We start from the raw sequence: 17,111 nt of genomic DNA, 5'->3' as shown, positions 1-17,111 counted from the left end.
GGAGAGGGCATGGGAAAATCTGCACTAACAGGGGAGACAGTTTAGGTCTTTTGAACTGTAATGTAATCATGTCACCAGACTGTCAGATCTGAAAGGGTCTCTGTGAGTTAAGAGCAGTGTCTGACAACTGGATATAGACTTTGTGAGGGGAGCAAACATTAAGGACTATGTCGTGATGGATCTTTGGGGATTTTTGCATTTGGGATCACAAGTAATCATTCTCATGGTGTTTATTTATTTTTATATATATATATATATATATATATATATATATATATATATATATATATATATATATATATATATATATATGAAATTCTTACATTTCTGTTAACTTGAGAAAGTTCAAGACTATTCATAGAAAATAGTATCATTCTCTATAGTTAGTTTTTGACTTTAGCCTGTGAAAATGGCTCCACATTTCAGTTTTATGTTACAGGAGAAAGCAAACATCTCAACACAACAAACATGATTAAAAGTAAAAAAGTATCAGAGGAACTTCAGGGACAAAAAGGAATGTGTCCTCACATGAAGTGGGCCGTTGCAGTACCACAACTTGCCACTAGAGGATGCACGACCCAGACCATTGGCTTCCATCTATAAAACCAGAAGACACATTAACTGGTAGTTCAATGAAAAGTAACTTTTTAATTTGATGTCTTACAATATAAAAGTAGTCGATCATTTAAAATCTAAGTCTGTTGTAAGCTAAAATAATCAACTCGTTCGTAAAGCTTCAAAACAATGTATTTTACGCATGTAGTCCACTGACTCACAGATGCTCTGCCGGGTCGCTCTGAGTCCTGTTAGGATTTGGACTCTCCCGGGTGTCTGCGGTCCCTCCTCCACCTAACGTCAGAATTGAGCAGTATAAAAAACATGTGGGTCCATACCGAGCGCTCAAAGTCGCTCAAAGCTCGATAACCTGCCATACTGCGGTCTGCCTTCTCACAGACCACACAGCGGCACCAGACTTTGATGAAACGGAGGAGAAGAGGAGAAATACATCGGGCTGTTCAATCTGCTGCAGTGAGAATGCAAAAGAAAAGTCTGTTTCTTTCTACAGATATATTTATGCCGGATAAAAGTCATACGCGGGGCTTTAGTCTAAGTGAAGTCTAATGGGAAAACACGAACTTGGATTTCTGCTAACAAAGGAGACTGCCTCAAGAAAACGAACTAAGTGAGGAGTTTTCATCTTTAGAGGAAGGAAACAGACTGAACAGCAGATTTAACTGTTTCATTCGAAGGCACACCAGCACTGACCCGGGCTGACCGTTTCAACTACCGAGCGAACCAGATGCAGAGAGAAAGATGCATCTAGGAAAAGTTTTACTGTTCGTCCTCCTCCTCAACTGCGCGACTCTGAGCTCCTCTCTTTCAACCTGTGCTACCGTGGATATCGACCATGTGAAAAGGAAGAGGGTCGAGGCGATACGAGGACAGATTTTGAGCAAGCTTCGGTTGACGACTATCCCGCACTCTCTGGGGCCGAGCAAGATCCCGTATCAAATCCAGGCGTTGTATAACAGCACCAAGGAGCTGCTGGAGGAGCTGCGGAGGGACCGGCAGCAAAGCTGCGGCCAGGACAACACCGAGACAGAGTACTACGCCAAGGAGATCTACAAATTCAACATGGTCTACGGACCAACCGAGAACAGTGAGTATATCAATTGTTTAGGGTGAGTTTCAAACGCTTTGCCCTCTTAAACGCCAGCAGTAGACAGGTCATTAGCGCGTAATTACGCACCGTGCCAACCAGACGCACCGACAACTGAAGCTTGTTTATTGATATCGGTAACAAGTATAGTTTCTGATTTGTTTATAACTTATTTTTTTCCCGTCTTGTGAAACATTTACAACCACTTCCACACGTGTTTAAGTCATAAAATTTGGAATAATTATCATTTCATATGATTTCCACCTAAAGCTGGATAAACTTGTTGAAATAAAGAATAAAATCCATTCACTACGAAAGAGTTTTGCAGCCACAGTTATCTTGTTGACACACGTGCCACCACAGACCTCAACTTTTCAGATGGATGTGACAGTTTGCTTTGATTTGATTCATCAATCTGCACAGTGAAGCTGGAACTAGCAGTGAGGTATTACTATATGAAATACCCAAAGTAAGTGTATGGACCTTTACTTATAGGTAGGGGTATCAGACTTTGTTTGGTGAACCTGCTGTGCACTTTGTGACTGTATTGGTCACCGAGCTGTTTCAATCCATCATCAGTGTTCCAGGAAAGCCTCTCTTCTCCTCCTCCTGCGACCCCTTTCTTCCTCCTGTTGTTTTTTCTTCCACTGAGCCTGTCCTTCTCCCCAGATGTTCTCACTTCCTCTCCAGTCAGTCCCAAATGAGAGGGACATCTGCCCAGGGATGCCTTTAGGACAAGTAGGAAAAGTTAACAAAGATGGACAGGAAAAGGACCTCAGCTTTGGTCTGGATAGTGGATTTAAGATGGAGATTAGAGTGACCCCACTGGGAGTTTTTGACCTGGGGATTATCCACACGGGTGGTCCAGGAGCATGAGCTCACTTACAGATCTGTTCAGGCTTAATTTTGTCACAGTGAGTGTGAAAATGAGCTCATAAAACCTGAATTTTCCTCTGTGCTGTCATTTTGTTTTCACCAGATTACATTGGGTAACACTTCTCTGCAAGCTTTATTTTGTCTGTGAAACTTTTGATTAAACTATCAGTAGGCCTGTCAGGCTCACATTGTTTTCACTCCAAGTGATTCACGTTAATCTTGGATTTGGAGACTGTTCTGTCGAGCTGAAGCTCCCAAATGGAAGTGGAAAAACCTCGACTGAGAGGGACATGTGTCAGCACTTGAGGGAGATTCATACAGCATGTGCTACGAGTGAGTCTGGATTTCTTAAGAAGTAGAAAGGGATAAATGCTGTGCGTGTTAAGGAGCCAAAGAGGGCCTCATGGTCCAGAGCAAAGCCAACACCATTGCATCACAGCCCCTTTGAAATCAACAGGTGTTTCTCAAAAGACCTATTTTCCTCTGAAACATTCTGTTTTGAATCAGACAAAACGGTTTTTGACAAAAACATCAGGCACAAGGTGCCAGTAGGTGTTAATGAGTTGGATCAAAGATATGAGATAAATTGACTTTATCATTTACTCCTGCTGTCTTTTGTCCCATTTGATCAAATTTGCTAAAAGCAAAGGAAAGTGGTAGAAAATCAGAATAGCAGCTGCGCTAACACATTAGTGGTGTATTCTTCTGTGCCCCAGTCAACGTCTGTAATTCTCAGATACTTAAAATGTCGACAAGCTAATATTCTCAGTTTTTATCCTGAACTGGAGCTGGCATCGGAGAGTTTCTTTATGTGTCTGAGGTGATCTCATACATAAAAGTATGCATTTTAAAATACCCTGTATATCCTCATGCATATACTGAGCTGGATCACTGAGCCTGCCTAATGTGTATTTCATATGTGGGATCAGTTTTATATTATAGAACTGTGCTTAACCCTCATTTTACTGTGGCAGGGACAGCTGGTGTTTCTCACATTTTAGATACAATTACATTGCATAACCAAGGAGCGTTTTACACCAAATACTGAAACTGCACAGAAATGATTGGGCTTTCTGAATGTTCTGCATGTTTTCATCTTGTGAGACAAAATAGGGTTCAAAGGGGGTTTAGATCTTGCCTTAAATAGAAGTAGTGTTTCGTGTTTTTTAAGCAGACAAACTCATTCCAAAAGTGGAACAAAATACCTGATGTGTTTACACCTTCTGCAGCAATCTGTATCTTCACAGGAAACAGACTCATTAAGGGAAACATCATCTCCCCTGAGGTCAGGGAAGCTTTGTTATCATGGTGACAATAAACACTCGGATAAGATTAGTGAATGGATCTGAACTGTTTTGGTAGCTCAGGGTTTTGTTGATCCATCCATACTGTGTATCTAAACTTTCCCAACACTCCGACAATGTTACTCATCTAATACTCTGCCTAATACCAAGCAACAAACTAAAGGCATAATTAAGTTGACTGAAAATATTGGTTTAAGGATGCTTTATTTACTCATAATAAAACACCTACGCAGTTAACAAAGAAACATTTCAAAGTTAAGGCCTGTGACGCTTCTATGAGATCTGATTTTTATTAGCCTCTGTGGTCTGAATTAAAAACAGATTAAAAATTTAAACTCATCATTAAAACTTTAGCTAGCTTATTTGTTATGATTCTCATTAAACTTAGACTGTGAGTGACACTGTGCTTTTTGGATGAGCTGGATGTTGCAAAACAAATTAAATAAGAAAATAAAGTCTTTTCTTATGTTATCTTACCATCTCATCTCATCTCATCTCATCTCATCTCATCTCATCTCATCTCATCTCATCTCATCTAATCTCATCTCGTCTCATCTCATCTCATCTTTTCTTGTCTTGAAATGAAGCCTCCAACCTATAAATAAGAAACCCATGTGGATAAAAATGGCAGTCCACTTGAGCATCCACTTGGGGCTTCCACAGAAACACTAGAAACCACAAACACACCAAACCCTAGACGCAGATTTTTACAGCAGAAATGAATACCTTTATAGCCTGGTTCAGGACAAAGTAACAGTTTTGGTCTGACAAGCTGATTTCTCTATCAGCACATGCCGTAAAGGTATTAATTTTATATTTGGACTTGTTATTTTACAAAGACATTAAATTTACAAGTTTTTCCTCATTTAAGCGCATGTGTGACTTCATTGACCAGAGGCTACCCTGTAGCTCTCTGCAAAGAGGCAAAAGACACACTCACTAGCTCTTCAGTGTTGCCTTGATTGCAGGACAGGGTGTTTCACCATACCAGACTCTCACCAGACTCTCAAGATCAGCTTGAGGCAAATGGTGATGCCACAATCTTTGCTGGAATACTGACAAACTTTATTGCCACAGTGTCAACAGGCAAGAGCAGGGATTGATTTTGAAAGATTGTGCGATCAGATTGTACCTTACTTTTGCTGTAGTAATTGAAGAGTTTTGACCTACCAGAATCAGGTGATAAAATATCCAAGAACTTCTTTCTCTGCTCCTGTTATTACAAATAGGACCACTAGAGGGGGTTAATACTGGAACGTGTGACACTTGCTGATTTAGTTACTATTTTCCTCCTTCAGATGAGGACAGTCTTTAGTTTTAACAACACATCCCATAATGACTTTAAAAGACAGACTCAAATAAGCAGCATGAATTCTTTTGAAGTTTGTAAACAGCCTCTAAGGGACATTAAAACTTATAATTTCAAATTATGATAAATGTTTACTTTCAAAGGTGCAACAAACTGTTTGGAAAAACATTGCGTATGGTAGGTTGCTTTTGTGGACAGGCCCTTGCCCTCTGTACTTGCTTAATGCACTAAGCTAAGCTAACTGGCTGCAGCATCATTAACCTACAGGTATCCACGTTAAATGTTCTTCTAAGCTATTTTGCAAGGAAGTTTTTCAGACTATAAAAAGCCATTTAGATAGGAACAATACAGCGGATGTTAACTCAGTTGACAGCATAATAGACAGACAGTGGGTTAATATACAAAAACACAGCCACCCAAGGCTGTTGTTCCTTGTGGCTGAAAGAAACAAGAGTCTGTCTCTATGGAGTAAAACTGTGTCATCACTCTGTTTCCCTCAATTAATGTAGGCATACAAAGAAACACATTTTAAATAACTCTCAGGGTAAACTGTTGACCCTTTAGGGGATCTGAGGCAGCTCTGTGAACGCACACACATCCGTGACAGGTGAAAATGAAGCAGAAAGCTCCTTGAAGGCTGGCAAATTACTGCATTGAGAGGCTGGTCTGCAAACATCAGAAAGATTTCCTTTTATAGCATGGCACGCATACAGAATCTGGCGTATGTCAATGCTTGACGTCGGGTTGTGGAGAGTCATCATGGTCAGAGAGGGCTTTGGGTCCAAAAAGTTGTCAGTGGCGCAGAGGATAGCGGGGTTTTTGATACGCAGATACCAGGGGGCTGAAGTCATGTTAACATCAATACTGTTGCTCTTTCAATCGCAACACTTTCATTTCCACCAAATATAGACAAAACGTGTTAGAGGAACAGTGAGGGGTTTGATAAGGCAGGAAAACAACTAATCATTCACTGTGGGATGAGAAATAAAATACCAGCCTTGTAAAAGTCATCCTTTTTCATTCTTACTTTGTGTGTGTGTGTGTGTGTGTGTGTGTGTGTGTGTGTGTGTGTGTGTGTGTGTGTGTGTGTGTGTGTGTGAGAGAGAGAGAGAGAGAGAGAGAGAGAGAGAGAGAGAAACCTCCAGCTTTCTTGAGAAAGGCTTACTGATGAAAACCTTAACTTTCACGTCACATTCTGTACAGCTCTCTTGTGTCACCATATTTTAACTGTGCTGAGGTTTGGGGTAACACTCACTACTATCTCTATTCATACAACAAAAAAGGGCAGTTAGGGTCATTAACAGAGGAGGTTATAGGGATTACACACATTCATTGTGTCTTCATTCAAAACTGGTGAAATTAAACAATCAAATCGAATATCGGAGCAAAAATCATGTTTAAAGCAAAAAATAATCAACCACCAGCAAAATGTCAGGTCAGGTGTAATCAAAGAGAGGGAAAATATCATTATTCCAAAACTGTAAAAGTGAGAACCAAAGGAGAACATTTTAATATATTTGTTTATGGTGTCAAACTTTGGGACTGTCTAATTGATGAGAGGACTCAATGTCCCTACTTAAAGCAGTTAAAGAAAGTAAAGTTATATGATTTTTTCAAAGACATAAGATTAAGACAGTGCTTTAAGGTTGCCAAAAGTTGATACAGTTTCTGTTCTTTTTAATTGTTTTTATATAACTAATCTTCTCTTAGCTGCTACATTTTTTCTATTATATCATTAGTATTTATTTTATTTTTTTATGTTGTGATTCATATTATTCTTGTTATTATTTGGAAGTGGGTAAATTACTGATGACTAGATATTTTCCACTGCCTCTTTATCCTTTTTGAACATAAAAATTACAAACTTATTTGGCTCCTTAGTTTTTTCGTCTGTTAACTTTTGTTTGTCATGGTTTTGTCCTGTTTGATTATTTGTTCATGCTCAAAATTAAGAGAAAGAAAGAAAGAAAGAAAGAAAGAAAGAATTCAATTGATGTACAACTGCTAAAAACTGCAGTTCCTTGAGTGTCCACTTGGGGCTGGTTCCAGGAACACCCACAGTTCACTGCAGAGAGTTGCAGTTTTTGGCATTTTCACACAAGCTTCACTTTTTCAAATTTGAGTTTGTTGTTGGTTTCTGCATGCCTGAGTGTATGTCACCAGCGCTCCTGCTGCGTGTTTACACCTCACATCTCTAATGGTTCTATGCAATGTGAAAACACACACTGGCAAACTAATATTGCACCATCTGGGGTGCAATGTGTGAGGACAAAGGTTCAGTCATGGCTGAATTCTGTTCCAGTCCAGTTCCTCATATGCTTGAGACTGTAGCTTCATAAAGGGCTGTTTTTACACTGACTGGTTCTGGTATTGGAGAGTTATACATGGCCATTGCCAAAACAATTAAAATCTTTTTAAATTTTTTTCTTATGTACATAAAAAGTCATATAACAGTGAGGAGTCAATTTGGCACAGCATTAGAATTGGGTGCCCCATGTACGGAAGCTTTAGTCCTCAAAGAGAGCAGCCCAAGTTTAACTTGAGGCCACAGTCCTGTGCTGCACGTCATCCTCCACGCTGCCCTCCCAGTTTCCTACTTGATCCCCTCTTTTATCCTCCTAATCAAGAAACCTAAGGCTCAACACTTATAAGAGTGCTAAATCAACACAGACACTTCAGTTTCAGAGTCCTAGTTGATGTTTCCTTGTTATCACACTGACTTTGCTCTTTGCTCACACTGCACTTACGAAAACTATTTTCTGTTTTTTTATGAACTTATAAACTTCTTTCCAAAGGCATCTCCACGTTCAAGCAAAACTGAAGCTTTGAAAATGGTTTGATAGATCTGGGTTACAGGATGAAAGCACCACTTGAAACAGAGTGAGCACATTTTATTCTATTATTTTTGGCTGGATTATTGCAAAAGAAATCCAGCCAATATTAATAGAATAAAATGTGCTCACTCAGTTAATCAAATGCTGCGATGTGTGGTCTGTTTTGAAGTAACAACACCCATGGTTGGCAGCTGTTGACGGACAGTTTCACCTCTCTTCTTTTTTGACACATTAATAAATTTGACATTCAGATGTCTGCTGTAAAAAAGGCCCGCCTAGCAACTTTCTTTATTTCAACCATTGCAAATGCATGAAAGGGATAACAAACTTAATATCCTGATTTGTTGTCCAAAGCTGGGGTAGCCGTTGAGGTCTTCTTTCGGACACATGCTGCTTGTATTACATCTGATCCTGATAAGAATTTGGAGGCCTGGTTTTTGTCAAAACTTAAATTTTGTTCTCTCTGTTCCAGATGATCTGCTCTACTGCCCAAAAGGCATCACCTCTAAAGTTTTCCGCTTCAACGTCTCTGCCATGGAGAGGAACTCGACCAACCTCTTCAGAGCAGAGTTTCGTGCTCTAAGGGTGCCAAACTCTACCGCCAAGAGGAATGAACAGCGGATTGAGCTCTACCAGGTGCGTAAAGGTACCGTTTCCTTGTACTTCTACTAAGATCAAAGGCAGAACTCCAAGCCAAGGCAACAAGGGGCTTAAATGTGACTTTTCTTTAATATATTTTCGTTATTAGATCTTTTCAATTCTGGTCTGTCAAAGACGTGTCTTACGTAAGGTGGTAAGTTGATCTCCTCCACATGGTTTCTAGTTCTAATTGACAAAGAGAGCCAACAATAATCAGATTGTGGTCACAGGCATGGATAACAGCCAAACCAAAAGCCAAAGAAGCTCAACAGGCTTTCTGAATGTTTTCAGAACCAGGGCAGAGGTAGTGCAGCGCTGGGATCCATCATCTAATATGGTTCTGGTTATTCATAGGTCTTCAGCGTTGAGCCCTCGTGACGGTTTACAACACTCATTAAAAGGGCTTTGGTCTGCTGAGATTCAAAATAAAACAACACAAAACCTAACAATCTACTTGTTTTATTCACACTGATAGAGAAATAAACAAAAGGTGGGTTTCAGCAGCAAGTCTGGACTAAGAGTCATTGTCATTAACAAGATTTCTGTTTTAACAATTAATGATGTTCAATCTGCTCATTAAACGTATTGGAGGCATAAGTGTGCATTGTGACATTATGATAGAATATTAAATAGAAGGTGATATTGAAACTAAAACCTGAAACTGTGTGCATACCCAACAGAATTCACCCCTGATGAGCTTGATACTAGATTTAAGAATTGGACACTCAAAGGAATGAGCTCTAAGTTCAAGGGAAGTAATGATTAGAAAAGCCATGATTGTTTTTGAGACACTTAGAGGTTGAGTATCCTAAACCTTTTTTTTTTAAATGTCTAATTTTTTTTTTTACAATTTTGTCTGTCTTGAATTGGCCTATTAGTGCATTTCCATGTTTTGCCAGTTTCCAGGAATGATATTTTTGGGGTCAGGTAGTTAAATTTTGAAGTAGCCTTTCGGGCAATGTAAGTTGGCTTCTGTGTTAAAAAAAAAGAGACTTTGACCTACAGTATGGGTACGATATTGATTTGATACAGAAATAAAAACCAGTCTTTATTCCACTGGCAAACCTTTCTTTTTATCTTTTTTTTTTTTCTAATTATAATGAGCAACTCCGGTCTGAATTTTGGTTTGCAATGTCTTGACATGACAGCTTAACCTGGACCTCAAAGGAAAGGGTAGCATATATTGAGCTTGAGGAATTTTGCGAAGAAAAAAAAAACAAAACTTATCAGTCTTTTTTCAGTTTTGCAGTTTTGTGACAAATGATGTGACAAGCTTTATATTATCTTGAATGAAATTCAAAATGTGCAAATAATGATTAACTCTGCAGCTAACTGTTGCACAATAATAAACCCCTCTTTGCATCTTATATGAGTGTATTGATTTTACTTATGTGTAGGATTTTAGGGATACGTCAGCTCTGTGTAATCATAGACAAACTCCTTCGAAGTTGTGTAACTAGCTAAAAAAGAATGAAGTCATCGGTGTATAAGGGGTGTGCAGGTCTCTTAAACAACTCTGAATTAAAAATACTCATCGAAAGCCTTGTTACGTAATTTACCATGCATGACTGGAAAATATAATCATTAAGAAAGTGAACAATAAAAACAGACTATTTTTTTCCTGCTGAGTCACATTTTGTTATTCCGGTCTCCTTCAGTCTAGACAGAAATATTTCTTTTACAATATTTTCTGGTGGGGGACAGAAAATATGGAAAGGATGCAGAGAAAGGCAGGAAAGTGAAAGTGACTCCTACAGAGAGAAATAATAATTAAAAAAAAACATTATAAGAAGCCATTGAGTGTCTCTCAGACGCTCATGCTTCTCAGGTAATATATCCTTATAATTGTGTTAATACTTTTTGTATTTATTGATGTATATTTACGTCTCTGAGTGAACTTGAAAAAGTTTCCCTTCTAGATATATGCCTGATTGTAATCCACACTTTAAAATGAGATGATTTGCGCTGATATAGGTTATCACTAAATCATATTTCTCAGCTGCTTGGTCGGGTTGGGCAGGATTGATTTATGGCACAGAGTTCCTATGACAACACCACGCTGGCTGACAACGTTTAGCAGTGAAGAGAGAGATCTGTGTTTTCTCTACTGAAAATGTTTTCTTGGATTAATTTTGTAGTCATAGTAGACACTTGAGTTGAACTGTTTGAAAGAAAAAAGGCAGAAGAGCAGAAGAAAGCCAAACAGAGGAGCAATGGGTTAAAGGCTAAAACATGGGTTAATCTGTTTGTGATAATGTCCATTCCCTCCCACATGCAGCAGTTATTCTGCAATGAAGAGTAAAGTTATGTTAGCTCTGCTTGGTAGATGAGCGCTGGTAGGACAAAACCAGGATTTACTCACATTACAAATTATGGACATGTCTTGGCTGTGAGTAGCTACTAAACTACGGTACAAGTGAAGTTTGTTAAGTTTGATTGTTGTCATGTTTGAAACAATAGTTCTATGTAACTGTTAATAAATACATTACCTTGTTGTTTGTATTCGGTAAAAAGTTGATCTCCATTCATTTGCTGTATGTGGACTGTTTGGGGATTCTTTGGCTTTTAAAGCCAGTCTCAAGTGGACTCTTAAGAAACTACATGCTTTTGCACTTAGCTTAATTTTTTGACACTTCAGTTGCAGCTTGATTAGCATACTAGCTTGCAAGCACAAGATAATGAAAGTAGTCAATATTATCTCTGCTGCACATTTGCGTGTAAGCATTTTGGATAAGAGCAAGTGTTAGCATTTAACTTACAGCAGCACTGTTAAGTTTAGCTTTATAAAGCTTTCAGCTCTTTCTCTTTCTATGACTTGTTTTTGGTTAGCTTATCAAGTCTTTCACCCACATATGCTTGAATTTAGTTTTTTTCCTGACATCATCTGTTGTCATGCTCTCATAATCTATTTAGCTTAGCCTGTATGAATCATTACAAGTCAGTGGATTGGATAATGAGAACAATGACGCATACATTTGACTGAAGATCTGATCCTTTTGCACTGATGTCCTGCCTGATGTTGTTTCATACTGCTTCAGTATGGAGACAGAACTTTTCACGGTGACTGTCTGCCATTGTGGTACAGATTGTGAGGCCAAACGAACACATCAGGAAACAACGCTACATCGGAGCCAAGAATGTGTTGACCAAAGGAACTCCTGAGTGGGTCTCCTTCGATGTGACTGAAACAGTGAGGGAGTGGCTGATGAACAAAGGTGAGGTGTCCAGAAAAACAAATTCAACGTTAATACTGAAAATTAGCTCATGTTTGATTTGAGTTTTGAAGCAAAAGCATGTTGACTTCTTTTAAGATTGATCTCTTTCTTTGTCAAAATTTCTTGCTGTCAGGAAGTAATCATGGTTTGGAGATCAGCGTGCACTGTCCCTGCCACACCTTTAACCCAAACGGTGACATCATTGACAACGAGAGCGAGGTGCTGGAGGTGAAGTTTAAAGGTGTGGGCTGTACTGACTTATTTAACTTATGCATCAGAGGAACTAAGATTGAACCCTGATGTGTCTGACAAGAAGCCAGTTTTTCCTTTTTATGAAGTGTTAATTTCTGCATTGTGTAACAGAATTACAGGGATGACAGCTTCATACACAATAATTTAGCAAACTGTGCACCCAGATTGAGTGAATTACAAAAGAAAAAAGCCACTTAATTGTTGGTTTTAAGTGCAATTCAATCGTGTCTATAATTAAGGCGTGGACGGAGATGAGGAATACAAACGTTTGGATCTGGGTCACCTGAACAAGCAAAAGGACCAATTCAGACCACACCTTATCCTCATGATGATCCCACCACATCGCCTGGAGACTCAGTCCTCGCGCCGACGCAAGAGAGGGCTGGACACAAACTACTGTTTCTCGTAAGTTGGTTGGCTTGTGCTGATTATTGTAAAGCTTAGTCTGAGGCCCAGCGTTTGCTATAGCTGGTAAAAGTATCGTATAATCCAAAATCTGTTCATCATCTATCCACAAAATTGTGTCGACTCTGAATAATAAGACTGTTCATTTTTAACTATCATGGCTCTTATTGTTCATTGTGTGTCCTCGTCACAGAACCACCGAAGAGAGCTGCTGTGTTCGTAAGCTCCACATCGACTTCAGACGAGACTTGGACTGGAAGTGGATCCATGAGCCCAGCGGTTATGATGCCAACTACTGCTCTGGGCCCTGCCCTTACCTGAGGAGCTCAGATACAACACACAGCTCGGTAAGGAGCCTCTCACAGGAGCCCCTCACAGGAGGGTTTCTGACAGGTCTGCCTACAGTTAGATTTACAACGACAGAAGAAAACCTTTTTTATTTAGAACAGAACTTTTGGCCATGCAGATAGTCTTTGATTTATTTGCCAAGACTTTGCGATGTTCTCCCCTGCCGCCTACACCCAAAGGTCTTTACAAGAATAAAACTGTGTCAGTTTAGTCTCAGTAGAAATGATCACAGTGACCAAAGGATTATAAGAATCACTCTGCATGAAAACAGAGAGGACTGGATTTGGTGTCAGATGTGTTCTGGTTTTCATTTGTAGTGTGAGTATCATCTTCTAACATCTCAACTGTGGGCAAGAAAAAAAAGTCTGACAAGGATAAAGCTTTGAGGAGAGAGATGGCCAACATTTCAGATCTTTTAGTGTAGCCAACAGTTAGCCATAAAGAGCTTCCAGCCAAGACATCCTGTTCTGTACTGCAAGAGCTGAAATCCAAGCAACTGTTTGTGGTTGTTTGTTTTGAGTTGTAAGAAGGAGCTAAGAAAAGTTTTCCTTGTTTAGTTTTTGTATTGATGTTATTTCTTTTTGATCATTCTCACCCCACTTTCAGATATTTTTTTAGCAATTCAGTCATCATGTTATCTTTCGGTATCTTGAAATAAATAATTTTCTGGATTTGTCAGGTGAATTTGGCTCATAAAAAGCCAAAAAAATGCTATTTTTACAAGAATAAAGACATAAACACTGGCTTAGATTTTAGTTTTTGCAGTGGGCAAACTGCCTTTGTCCACAGGTGCTTAACTTAGGAGCAGGATGATGTGTTAACAGAAGACATCAAGGAGAGATTCTTTATCTTCACTTGTATGCAGATAGCTCTTCGTAGAGTTAGTCACAGCAAAAATGTTGTGAGATGTTCTTCAGTTCATTACATCATACTGGGTTCTGTTGTAGACCAGTTTCTTGTGCAAAGTGTCCATAAATAACGTACAAGTAGACTACAGTAGGAAACCAGATTACCTCCAATACCATGCCCACAGATTTGACAAATAGAAATGACAGATTCTGTGTCTTTATGCAGAATCTGTAACTGAAGACTGTACTCGTACAGATTTTATTCCTCACTTATTTCAATACTTGTTTCTAGTTTGTGTGTTTCACTTTAAAGCTATGGTCTGCAAGAATTTTCGTTTCTTGTTAGTTAACACAACATTCAAACTAGGCTCCTCCTCCTTGGCTCAGTGCCAGCAGCAGCGCACACCTACAGCCTCCGTCTGTATCTACATGAATATATTCACTAACCCAGCAACCATCTGCAGCATCCCGTTTCTAAGTGAAATAGACTCAAGAGCCGTGCACCTGACTTGGCATGTTAGCACAAGCTAATCATGGGTATTTGACACATACCTGCTCAGCAGAAAGCCACTCTTTGTCCCGTACTGCTCTCCAAGTGCCTGAAAGCATGTGAAAGTTGAGCCAAGCTTTGCCCTCATTTATTCATTAAAAAAGCTTGATTTGTTTGGCGTTTCGTTTCACTTTGGTTGTGTTTTTCTTGCTCCGTGCTACGTCCACCACTGTAGCTGCTCTGAATGCCTCCTTTCACTCGCTAATCAACATGCAAAGTGACTTGCACACTGGGCGTGCTGTGATTGGTTGATGTAGGCATGTCTGCTGTCCGCCCAGAAAAATTCCGATACAACCAAAACATCAACATACAGGCAGAGGAGGGGGTTCAAGGCTAACACTGACACTGACACACATGTATAGAGGCCCAGAAGAGACGATTGAGCAGGATTATTCCTGTAAAAGTTTAAATTTTATTTTTTAGAAAAATCCTGCAGACCCTACCTTTTTATTCCATTTCGAAAAGCAAAGTTAGAAAAGCCTGAGATTGCCAAAAGATCATTCTCGAAAAAAGAGAGAATTTTAATTAAATACTGGTATCAGATGAGTTCAGATTAGATCAGACCAGTGTTGACTGATACTGAAGCTCAGGTATCAGGACTTAAAAAGTTGGATCAGTGCATCCCTGATTTAAATACCACTAACGAAAACACAGCTGTAAATGTTGTTTGAAAGTAAGTCTGCATGTCCCCTGTGTGTTTTCCACCAGTTGCTGAGCCTGTACAACACTCTGAACCCTGAGGCCTCAGCCTCTCCCTGCTGTGTCCCTCAGGACCTGGAGCCCCTCACTATACTCTACTACTCTGGACGAACCCCCAAAGTGGAGCAGCTTTCCAACATGATCGTCAAGTCCTGCAAGTGTAGCTGAGGAATACAATGAAAGGCAAGGTAGAAAGGCTGGATTTTACAAGGTACTGATGAATTTCATGCTCATTGACTTTTTGGACTCTTAGCTGTGACAAATGTGTAAAATGACCCTGTAGCCTCATGGCTTAGATCTGAACCACTCTGGAGGTCATTTATTTTGAGGATGCAGATTTCCTTTGAAACTTGAGGTAATCTATTTTATTATTATTTTTTGTGTTGTATTTTTTTCTGTGTGTTATTCTCCTCCCACTCCCCATCATTTCTGGATGACAGGTAGTTATTTCCACCTAGAAAGAGTCCAACTCAAGCCAAACTTTGTTTCACAATGTTAAAAATAGTCTACTAGATTTTTTAGAGGTTGACAACACATCCCTGAAACTTGACTGTGAAAAGCAGTGTGGAAATCTATCAAAGGCGAAAATGTTCTGGGAATATTTCTGAACAATGAAAGAAAAAGGCTCAAATTCACTCTCTCTGAATCGCCAGTGGAACAGCATTCTTGTTTCTAGCATCGGGATGAGTTTGACATGTCACATATATTAGCTGTGCTCTCCTGAAGGGGCCTTTGAGTCTGGATTTTACCTTGAACTTTCCTCAGACAGTGGACACTATCAAACACAAAAGGAGAAAAGGACAGACTTGCTGCTGTATCCAAAGCCATAGCTGTGGTCAGAGGAAAGGAGAGCAGAGAGAATGCCTGTTGGATTTGCAATGGAAAGTGAATGAACAGAAAAGTTGAGCCAAGCTGTTTTTTTTTTTTATTTGGCCAGCCAGCAGCAGTGGCTTTTTTTTCAGTGCATCTTTTAGAATGGATGGCGGAAGAAGAAGAAGAAGAGAGAGGAGGACAAAAGAAGAAGAAGAGGGGGACCTGTAAGAAAGTGAAGAACTGTGATGGAAACTAGCCATGAGCACACTGCCATTCACTGAAAGTCCTCATCCTGAACAGATTCAAATTATTCCTGGGACATCAAAGAATATGCTGGAAAAAGAACATGTGTTACGCAACGGGTTTTTATGAGATTTCTTTTACATTAGTAGCAGATTCAGTCTGTTATACAACTTTTCATATAGGGATTGTTTCACTAACAGGGACATAAAATTGATGTGTATCTCCCTCTATTTATAGTGGAAAACCTTTTACTGTTAAACGTGGTAACATTCGTTGTGCTTTAGAAAAAAATCTTACCACTCCTGTGTCCAAAAAGTTTGACCAGTTGTATATGTTGAACTTTTTTTGTATTAAAGGAAAAGTGAAATGAGAGCTGAGGAAGTGAACATGTAACTGGTGATTAAAAAGCAGCTGTTTACTCGTCTTTTAAACCCTTTTGCCCTCACCTGTCACCCTTCACTCCAGCCAGCTGACAAGAAAATCACATGTGCAGTCCGGACTGTAGTGTTCCCAAAACACTGCAGCCTTTCATTCCCTCTGCTCCGTCTCTGTTTGTTTTGGTGCTTTTTAACAGTGTGAAGCACTAATGGAGCAGAAAAATGAAGAGGGAGGGGGGAAGTCGTGACACGATGGTGGCTGGATGTACAGTTAGACCTCTTTTTTTTTGCTCAGAGTCTGCAGAGTGATTCTGAATCCCTGTACTGTTTGAGTCATCCTCAGATGACACTAAGGTGACTTTTGTGGCAGCATTTTGTTGACTGACTTGTTGGTCGTGATTATTATTAAAAACACAACATGCAAAACCTGTTTGATCCATTTTTTAAAAGAATCTCTCCTGCATTTGCATTTATTATATAATCAGGTATAATTGATCTGTTCAAACGCTCACCTCCAAATTTGGAAATGATTATTTTACCCGCTGGTTGTCTGCCATGCTGAAATGTCATTTAAAGACTTTTTTTTTCTTTTTCACAATCTGTTTTGGTTCCATATAAACATAATTTTTCTTGCTTGGGTCTCAGCAGTCGCACCTGTTTCCTGCAGACGCTTTTTTCTCACAGAGTAATAAATTCAGCCTCTCGCTCTCAGGGATTGGGGCTTAACAGCTTTCCCAGG

The 17,111-nt window shown here is 39.5% G+C and overlaps 1 protein-coding gene across 1 annotated transcript; it reads left to right on the top strand.

Moving 5' to 3' along the window:
• The first annotated feature begins 919 nt into the window (after positions 1–919).
• Positions 920–16,788, top strand: LOC141802447 (transforming growth factor beta-3 proprotein-like). The gene is made up of 7 exons (XM_074686010.1): positions 920–1,660; positions 8,456–8,619; positions 11,708–11,837; positions 11,971–12,078; positions 12,329–12,494; positions 12,688–12,841; positions 14,949–16,788. Exons 1-7 carry the CDS (start codon positions 1,315–1,317, stop codon positions 15,105–15,107), a joined length of 1,227 nt encoding a protein of 408 aa, XP_074542111.1. The 5' UTR covers positions 920–1,314; the 3' UTR covers positions 15,108–16,788.
• Positions 16,789–17,111: the final 323 nt, after the last annotated feature.

The sequence above is a fragment of the Halichoeres trimaculatus genome, unplaced genomic scaffold, assembly GCF_033239565.1.
Source record: "Halichoeres trimaculatus isolate MK-OKI-2021-1 unplaced genomic scaffold, fHalTri1.1 fHalTri1_scaffold_13, whole genome shotgun sequence".
NCBI classification, from domain to species: domain Eukaryota; kingdom Metazoa; phylum Chordata; class Actinopteri; order Labriformes; family Labridae; genus Halichoeres; species Halichoeres trimaculatus.
This window is presented reverse-complemented; position numbering and strand designations above follow the sequence as displayed.